The sequence below is a fragment of the Diplotaxodon limnothrissa genome, linkage group LG19 (genome assembly GCF_057381915.1).
Source record: "Diplotaxodon limnothrissa isolate DT_005_m linkage group LG19, D_limnothrissa_male_GT1.1, whole genome shotgun sequence".
NCBI lineage: Eukaryota > Metazoa > Chordata > Actinopteri > Cichliformes > Cichlidae > Diplotaxodon > Diplotaxodon limnothrissa.
In genome coordinates, this window is record NC_140614.1 from 28,186,286 (window position 1) to 28,196,352 (window position 10,067).

Sequence of the window (10,067 nt, forward strand, 5' to 3'; positions counted from 1 at the left end):
GCTCTGTGCGTCAGCAATTACTTAAGTTATATTAAAGCTCAACACTGAAATAAATGCCTTTCGGATCATAATGGTAAATTGTTAGCAGAATCCCAAATTTATAAGTAAAACAGTGCCGAACTTGATTTTTCTGCAACACCAATGCACGCAAGAGTAGTGCTTTATTAGTAAAGGCTTTAGTACGAGTTTATATAGGCTATCAACTTTGATCTGTGACTTTTCCTCTTTTTACATATGTCGTTTGTCACTTTTATGCGCATTACTGCTCAGTAAATATTACGATGCAACTTTGCATGGATAAAGAAGAGTGCAGCCTCATAACTCACAGTTTTGTTTTGTTTTTTTGCAACATATAGTCATATTGTTTCGGTATATATACGTTGGATCTCAACTAGCCTACACAGTCTCTTTATTGTGTTTACGAAATGGGCAAGTGCTATATCTACGAGAAGACTGACACAGTGTGGTGAAAAGTGGGACATACTTACCAGATTTCACCGTCATTTTACACTCATTATTAATGCTATTATCACTGGGTTGACAGTACATTATTAGTTAAGTAGTCTAAAAACAACACATATGTTTAATTTGTGTAATTCCTTGTTTCGTGATTTACTTTCGTGTTTAAATTTGATGTCTGTTTGTGCCACCCTTTTGTTTTTTTGTTCACTTGCACCATCAATAAACGATTCCGACGCGGTGAAACGACTGCTCTTTTGGAGTTATGACGGATGCTGCAGATGACCTGCTGCTCTACTGTAAAATGCATACAAGGCAAGCCCGTGCAGGGATGTCCAAGAAACCCCATCGACGAGACAAAACTCGAGGCGTGAACGTGGCAGCCATTTTACATCATCAAGAGTGAATGACTGAAGCCGGACCAGTGCCGGGAGTTTTACACTTTTCTCTCTTTTTCAGTATCACATTTATCTTCCTAAATAATCAGCACCATACACGTTGGTGTGCCAGCGGCAGGTAGGGCGAATGCTTGTAATTGATAACGTTATTGTTGCTTAATTAAGTGCTAAAAAAGTGTGAATCGTGCGGTGCTGTTTCAAACAATGTGGAAACTGGTGGTGGTTGGGAACGAGTTCTCCAGACCGGCTTTTTGAAAATGGACTCTTCCTATGTGGCGGCACGTTGACAGACCACGCATTTAGCAGGCTAATCCTCTAGCTTCCAAGGCCACGTTGGATCTAATTGTATTTAAAAAGCTATGCTTTGTCAATTGGCTAAGTCCTCATCGACAAATGACGTTGTAACAATGGCCTCACTGAAATTCCGTTCGAATTAGCATGCTAGCATAGGCTAACCCATTTTGACAGATCACGAAAATGACATGCTCATTGTCATTGTATGCTAACAGCACTTAGCTGGCAAAGGCCGGTTATATTGGTAAGAAGTGGCGATCATCCCTTAGTACTTTACTAACACATGTGTGTATTGCATACTTAAAGAATAACTATAGCTGTGTTCATAGTAAATGCACACAAGCGCCTCATGTTATTGTCCCGATTAATGCCCCTAGCTTGATTGCTGAAACATTAGCCATGCAAACTAGCCCGCTCGCTAGTTAGCTTCAACGTGTGCGAGTCGGTCCCTCCCCGCTAAACCTAACCCAAACCTAACATTATGGTAGAAGTTTGAGGGGAGACTGCGGGGGTAATTCATTTCCATAAAACCGATAACGTGAATAGGTTAAAAATTTAAGATCCATTTGTAAATGGGTTTCACTCGTGCATTTGGCGTAGTAGAAAGGTTTTTGCCACGGAGAAAGCACGTGCCTACCGATACGAGATTGATTAGCAGTCAGTATAGCACATCGACTGGACAATATGAGCTTCTGTTAATGTTAGGCCAAAACATAAGATTGCCGTCCACGTTTTCGCTGAGTCTGCCGTTGCCGGATAGACATTGTGACCAGTGAGCAGGTAGATTGCTGCTGTTAGTACCCCAAAATCTATCCACACAAAGGAATGAGAGGCAGTGTTTGGGTTGGTCATTAACACGATTATTGGAGTGTTTGTGTTCAGTGTAACAATAGTTGAAGGTATAAACAAAATGCTAAAGTATGCATAGTTGTTCATTGGTCAGTCACCGGAAACCGGGGTTCACTCTCTCTGATGGAACACGTGTATCAGCTATCTGTCCTGTGCTGAAGTCAGTAGTGAGAAGGTAAGCTAACATGTAATTTAGAGACCGTAGCAGGCAGGAGAAGACTGAGATTCGGGCGTTAGCGCGTAAACTTGGCTCCGTTTGCTCAACTTTTTTTTTTCTTTTAGCTCAGAACAAACCAGAATGAAAATACTGCCACATGGCCACGAACCTCGTAGTTAAACCTTTTCCCCCTTCTTTTTTTATTATACATATGTAATATGCAGCTGAGGTGAATTCTTTGGTGAAGTCTTTGGTATGTGCTTGTCCTGAACCCAATGTATTGCACACAGTGTCACACTGCCTATATCAGGCTTTTGAGCTTCTAGTTCAAGCTGAGTGCTAAGTCAAGATAGTGAAAAGTCTCCAGACTGGGAAGGAGCACATGACCATGATAATTGGTTCGGCACATGTCAGCATCTCCTTTGTTAAAATTGGGTTTTATTAGTATGAAAGTTGCACTCCAGCAAACATTACAATTGGTGAAGTGATTTTTCCCCCAAATGATTTTCCTGACAAGTCTGAGACTTCACACTCTTTTGAGCACATCACAATTGTTGCCCTTGACCCAGGATTAATTTGGCTCATTGCATTTACACAGATTTCTGGAGACATGGCCACAGAACATATTAATGGAAATGGTCCAGAAGAACCAATGGACACCTCTGCAGTTACCCATTCTGAGCACTTCCAGACTTTATTAGAAGCTGGTTTACCACAGAAAGTTGCTGAAAAACTAGATGAAATTTACCTAGCAGGTAAGGCACCATGGATACTCTTGCATATTCAGTATGCAAATTTTTATGTTTAGCAATTTCTTGCATGTATTGTCATTTTATCACATTTTTGAATGGGGGAATTGGGATCCCGAAGCAACTTTTTGTGGTTTCCTACCAAAATGGGTACTGCAGTGCTACAGAATTTTAAATTACACATTACCAGAGTGTGTAAATGATTGCAGCATTTGCATTCCCAACATGGTTGCATGAACACTGGTGTCAGGGCGAATGAATTCTCTCCCTCTCTCTCTCTGGGAGTCTTTTGATGAGCCTATTCAGTATTGCTATTAATTTCTGTGAGGTTTCTCTGCATCCCATAAAATTATAGCAGAGCAGTGACTAAATGGGACACTAGCTACAGCTTAAATAACTGTTGATTTTTAGTAGAAGATCAAATGGGGATGAACTGTAATGACACATTTTGGGGGGGGGGGGTCATTTTAGGACTTGTTTGGTTGGCCACATCTAGAAAAAGTACTGGTCTGGCCTTTTCAGCCAGATGGAACTGAGGCAGAAACAATGGCAGCAGCTGTCTGGTATATGGCTGCCTGGGACAGGTGACGGCCTCTCCATAAAGGAGAATGTAGACTGGCTCATTAGAAACTCCCAGCCACAGTATAGAGGGGCATGAGCATATCGAGTTGCACTGTCACATCTGTTGTGATTAGTTCTGCAAAAATTTGCTGGTTGAGGAGTAAAGTACAGCCCGACTACTGAATACGGCTCTATTAGATTATGCTCGTCCCACTCCTCACTCCTAATTGTACAAGTCATTATTCATTCATTATATTGGTTTCACAAAATAATCCCCGTTTAAATACTTCATTTAGGTCCTTGCACTTTTGTCAATTATGTATCATTTTTGTAATTTTTTCCCCCCCTTATTAGTAGCTCACTATTTGTGTGTGTGTGTGTGTCGTTCAACCTGCAGGTTTGGTGTCACACAGTGATTTAGATGATCGAGCGATTGAGGCTCTGAAAGAATTCAACGAGGAAGGTGCTCTCCAAGTCCTTTTGCAATTCAAGGACAGCGACCTCTCACATGTTCAGGTATGCATGCGGTGCTGCTGCTGGTGCTATTTACATAATTTTGAATACCTCAATGCAAAGCCACAATCAGAGTGCTAGTGTAATGAAATAACAGTATTATGTTGAAATGTGCAACTACACTATAGGTCTTAATTGTCATTAAGCTTCCTGTTCCTTCTGCCTGCTCATATATATTGAAGGGTAAATTTCATATATTAATATTTGACAGTGAAATTGATAATTTTTTTAGTTACTGTTTGATCCCATTTAAATTGTTTGTCTTTCAGAACAAAAGTGCCTTTCTTTGTGGCGTGATGAAGACGTACAGACAGAGAGAGAAACAAGGGACCAAAGTGTCAGACACCAACAAAGGACCAGATGAAGCCAAAATCAAAGTGAGAACTGATGGTTCATTTAAAAATCACTCTAAAACTGATTTCATGCTTCGTTCGACACTATTGAATAATGAATGTTTTTTGGGCCCAAAAAATGCAATAATTCTGTCTCTGCTCCACCTCTTTTTCTTTTTTCCCTTATTTTTTTTTTAATTGTTAGGCTTTGCTGGAGAGGACTGGCTACACACTTGATGTGACAACAGGACAGAGGAAGTACGGTGGTCCCCCACCAGAGTCTGCCCATTCAGGGGCACAACCCACCATTGGTACCGAGGTATGAAACAATCACTTATCCCTTTATTTAGCCATTTAATATGCTGCACCTTTATATATTAGTGTGTTCTGAGATTAATTGTATGAGGTGCAGTAATTTATTTTATGGTGTCCAAATGATGAAACTATTCACTGCTGTAGTAACTTTGGTTACACTGATAGTTTACCGCTAAGACCTGACTGGATACCATTTACCACAATGTTAGTACCCTTTGTACCACGCATCTTAAATGAGTACTTTGATCTCACGCGCTACACCTCCTTTTCCTGTCAACCTGGCAGATTTTTGTAGGAAAAATCCCCAGAGATCTTTTTGAGGATGAACTGGTTCCACTGTTTGAGAAAGCTGGGCCCATATGGGACTTGCGCCTGATGATGGATCCCCTAAGTGGCCTGAACAGAGGCTATGCCTTTGTCACTTTCTGCACTAAAGAAGCTGCACAGCAGGCTGTCAAATTGGTAGGTCTACTGTAATACTCTAATTATGACCAGAAAATGAGTTATTCTATGGCTTTGTTTTAACAAAGGGGACTTTTCAAATGAAGAATAAAGGAATATATTTATGCAGCATGCATGTGCCTCATGTTTGTCAATGGCGACTAATTATCTTAAAGCATCACCACCAGTTGCAATAAGCTCTCCTAACTAGACTTGACTGTCTCATTTTATTTATATATTTTTTCCTCTTATACTCCTGCGTCTTTTTGCAGTGCAACAACAATGAAATTCGACCAGGAAAACACATTGGAGTGTGCATCTCTGTGGCCAATAATAGATTGTTTGTTGGCTCCATCCCCAAGAGTAAAACGAAAGAGCAGATTGTTGAAGAATTTGCGAAAGTAACAGGTGAGTCAAACTGTTTTTTAACCTTTCCCATCCCTTAACCATCTTGGAATGGGTTTCGCTTTGCTTGTATATTTGATTGGATACACCTTGCACATTTGCAGGTGTAGCTTGTCCAGTAGGTATTTTTAAAACTTTTTTTTTTGGTCCAAATGATGATCTTATGACTGTACTTGAGTGATTCACATTACTCTGATGGTTTACCGCTAAGATCTGACTGGACACAAACTGCAGAAAACGTCGTTTTTCAAATTTTATTTCTCTAATTTTGATCATTTCATGTTTTGAATCAAGCATTTATGGCTTTAGGTTTATGCTTTCCATAGAACATTTGACTTAACTGCTTCTTTGTCTACACTTCTCTCTCCTGTTTCTTCTCTCTACAGAGGGTCTAAATGATGTCATATTGTACCACCAGCCAGATGACAAGAAAAAGAATCGAGGTTTTTGCTTCCTTGAGTATGAAGATCACAAGACGGCAGCTCAGGCCCGGCGCCGACTAATGAGTGGCAAGGTCAAAGTTTGGGGAAATTTGGTCACAGTGGAGTGGGCTGATCCCATTGAGGACCCAGACCCAGAGGTCATGGCCAAGGTAAGGCACAGGACGAAAAGTCCTCAGCAATGTAACCTTGAGTGTATTTGCACGCACAACCTCTTTCGACTTGTGCATTTGTTTGGATTTGCACTGCATTTCTGCATGGGGAATAAACAAAACATGCTTCTCTACCCAGGTCAAGGTGCTGTTTGTGAGAAACTTGGCGAGCACTGTTACAGAGGAGATACTTGAAAAGACCTTTAGCCAACACGGCAAGCTGGAGCGAGTGAAGAAGTTGAAAGACTACGCCTTCATACACTTTGAGGAACGAGAAAGTGCTGTGAAGGTATGAGGGGAAACTGTCTCAGAATCAGACTGTTTGTACTTAACCCGTTGGGATTTTTGTGTATGAATGGTATTTCACTATTGTCTCGATTTCACGTCATAGGCTTTGACTGATCTTAATGGCAAAGACCTCGAAGGAGAGCACATTGAAATTGTCTTTGCCAAGCCACCTGACCAGAAGAGGAAAGAGCGTAAAGCCCAGAGACAAGCCGCTAAAACACAAATGTAAGCAAGAACTTTGTAATTGCAACTAGGTTTGTGTTGTGTGTAATTAATCCAACAACCTTTTTAGCCAAAACTGTCAAATTTAAAATTATGTTATATGGCATGATGGCTTCCTGATGAGAACTCTGTATCCCCTCTCAGGTATGATGATTACTATTATTATGGTCCCCCCCACATGCCACCACCAACAAGAGGCAGAGGACGAGGCGGTAGAGGAGGTTATTCTTATCCGCCTGATTATTATGGATATGAAGACTATTACGATTACTATGGATATAATTACCACAACTACCGGGGCGGCTACGATGACCCGTACTATGGCTATGAGGACTTCCAAGCATCTGGGAGAGGAAGAGGAGCAAGAGGAGTCCGTGGTGGTGCCAATCAGACCAGGGGCCGTGGTGCTATCACCCCAAGGGGTCGAGTGGGCTTCTCCCAACGAGGAGGCCTTGGAACAATCAGAGGTTAATGACTTTTTCCTGTGTGACCACCCACCCCACCTCCACATTTTTACTTTGTGCTTTTTATTTTCAAATTTAAAAATACATTTAAGCTCGGTTTGCTGTAAGCAAGTATTCTGACATTGGGTCAGAAATTAAAGCACAAAGTTAAGAGCAGTGGCGTGAATGAAACGACTGATGGATAGAAAATGAAAGCAGCTATAGTTGTGAAAAGTTAAGGGCGATTATCTTCAAATGAACTTGGCCATATTCTAAGGCTCCAGTTTTCTGGTGGGATCTTTGAGTCAGCTTGTTTGCCAGCAGAGAGGGTCATTCATAGCATTTTTAAGGCCAGCTGATGCCCACATAAGTGGCAAGACCACTGGTGTGAATGTCGGATGTCTGCTCTAATTGTCTGATTTATGGCAAATGTGTGCAACATTGGTTTCCTGTGCTAATTTCATCTTTCTTTCTTATTGGTCCAGCAGGGAAACGGGGCCGAGGGCGGTCCTGACCTGTCACAGTGGATACTGACTTGATATGTGGGGTTACACCGTAAGCTGCAATGGATGTCGAAACAACAAGCATGAGAAAAAGGTCCAATGATATTCCAGCCTTACAGAAGAAGCATCTCCCCTCCTCTATATTTTAACTCACTTTAGCCCTTTTCAGACATGGGTTAATGCATAACTATAATCTCTTTAGTGGTGTCATTCTGCCAATCAGACATGGGTCACTTTTACATTAATATTCATCATGGCATCATTCAGATATGCCTACGATAATGCATGCAAAAGAATTGTTACTTTATGGCAACAAATTCTGTCAGCATCAACTCAAAATGTAACCACGTTTTTGAACGCTTGCGCTCTCTGCGCTGTTAAGGTTTTCCATGCAGAGTAGGAGATGCATCTCTTATGGATCGTGAAGAAATGTCTTAATATTTGGAAACCAAACAGATAAGAGGGCATAGGGCAAGTTTTGCTCTTGAACACTTTCTTTTGTGAGCCGAGCAGTTTAGAGCAGGGGTGCCCAATCCCGGTCCTCGAGAGCTACCGTCATGCAGCTTTTAGATGCATCCTTGTTCCCACACACCCGAATCAAATGAATGGCTTGTTATCAGGACTTTGCCAAACACGATGGCATGCTGAAGAGGTAATCAAACTATTTGATTCAGCTGTGTTGGAGTAGGGATGCATCTAAAAGCTGCAGGATAGTAGCTCTCGAGGACTGGGATTGGGCAGCCCTGGTTTAGAGCGTCAACATGAACTGTCTATCTTGGGTGTGCCCATCCGTTAATGTTACTGTGTACAGTTCAACCTTATGCTGTGTTTAAAGACTTGTTACTAGGTCCAACCTAGTAAGCTTACCAATGCAACTTTCATGGAAAAGTGACCTGGGTGCTCATGCAAATGAAGCCACCATGTTCAGATTATTGGAGAGTAGTGCATGTCTGAAAAGGGCTCATTTTTTGTTTTTGTTTTGAAGCTGCCACCTTATAAAATGACTGGAGGAGTCTGAATACTTGCCACAGCCTCTTTGCTGAGTCCCTGTTCCTAGACGGGGACCTATGAATTGCCCTTACAATCTACCCCTTCCCTGTCCCTGAACATGCCATTTTAATTTTTTTTTTAAATTAATGACGAAATTGCACTTTTTAAGTTCTTAGGTTTGAAGTGGCTCAAAGGAGCTTGATGCTATTGTATATTTTTGTGCTAATCGGAATTTTTATTGTCGGAATATCCATGTTAATCTTAATTGTTTGATCTGGATGTTTGAAAGAGAACATTTGCAGGGTTTTAGGGTGTACCCACCTGGCATGGATAAGTCAGGCATTCCAGGAAAGTGGTTCTTTTCAGAACTTGTCTTTAAAGGGTTGGTTGACTACCTCAGTACAGAGGACTAAACTACCCGGCCTGTACTGTAAATAGGGAAACTATATCGATGAAAGCAGGGCTTGTTTTCATACAAAATATGCACAAGAGCTGCAGCGCAAAAACGATGTACTTAATGTAATATAGTCATTTTAGCTGCAGCTCTGCAGACTGCAAACAGTCACACCGGGCATGCAAAACAATCTCATATGATGAGTCTGAACAAGCCCTGCTTTTATCTTATTTTGAACTGAATTAGCTGCCTTGCTTATTCAGAGTATGTAGTTACTGGTTGTATAGTTTTTCGGAAAATGTTACTTTTGTAAAGGCTTCAAGATCACGGGCATCCAACTGCCTTTGATTAAAAAAACAATAAAAAAAAAACAAAAATAAAGCCCTGCAGTGTCCCTTTTGTGCCACTGTATTCTTCCAGTGGGTTTGTTTTTATATCAATACAACACATTTTCAGACAGCATCGGAATAATGTAAGAGCCTAATCCAATCCTTCCTCTTATAAGATCGTGTTAATCTCGAATGATCCCTCCCCAGTACAGCAACTATGTAGAAGATCTCTGGAGTTAATCTTATTGGATGACTGACTTGCCATATTGCCCAGCCAGTGAGCATGTGTGCCTAACATTAGCTGCTATGATTTGGTGAGGGATCATGGTCTCACAGTGGTAGAAGGGATACTGCAGTGAACGATTTCTACTTCCAGGTATAGCATAAAGGAAACTGCTCTTCAATCCCAGTTTTCTATACAGTTAACTCCCTCAGTAAAATCATAACAACCACCTTTTGAGAAAAAAAAAATGTTAGCAGTTTTAAACTATTGTTGGTGGCCAACAACGTTTTTTGCATTCCTGCAAATAAATTGTTTTATACTGTAAAATGGAGGTGAGTGTAACTTATTTTTGTAATAAAGTTTTTGATTTTTATCTGTGTCTTACTCTTTTGATTAAAACAAAAGCCTTCATGAGGTGCAAGGACTTTATTAACTGGAGGCAGTCGATCATTTTGGATTTTGGTATTTTAAATTTCATGTAAAAAGATTTGCATTAAAGTTTCATGTTAAAATGCAAGATTTCGAATAAATATTTTCCTAAACGGGTTGACAAGCGCAGTGGGTGTGTAATAGACAAGATCTAATATGCTACAGTTTATGTATTTTTTTT

At 40.7% G+C, this 10,067-nt stretch overlaps 1 protein-coding gene across 1 annotated transcript; it reads left to right on the forward strand.

The window, feature by feature from the left end:
• The first annotated feature begins 862 nt into the window (after positions 1-862).
• LOC146612421 (heterogeneous nuclear ribonucleoprotein Q-like) lies at positions 863-9,783 on the forward strand. The gene is made up of 12 exons (XM_085343227.1): positions 863-975; positions 2,756-2,912; positions 3,865-3,983; positions 4,250-4,357; positions 4,518-4,631; positions 4,913-5,089; positions 5,341-5,476; positions 5,860-6,065; positions 6,205-6,354; positions 6,457-6,578; positions 6,720-7,042; positions 7,504-9,783. Exons 2-12 carry the CDS (start codon positions 2,768-2,770, stop codon positions 7,530-7,532), a joined length of 1,629 nt encoding a protein of 542 aa, XP_085199353.1. The 5' UTR covers positions 863-975; positions 2,756-2,767; the 3' UTR covers positions 7,533-9,783.
• Positions 9,784-10,067: the final 284 nt, after the last annotated feature.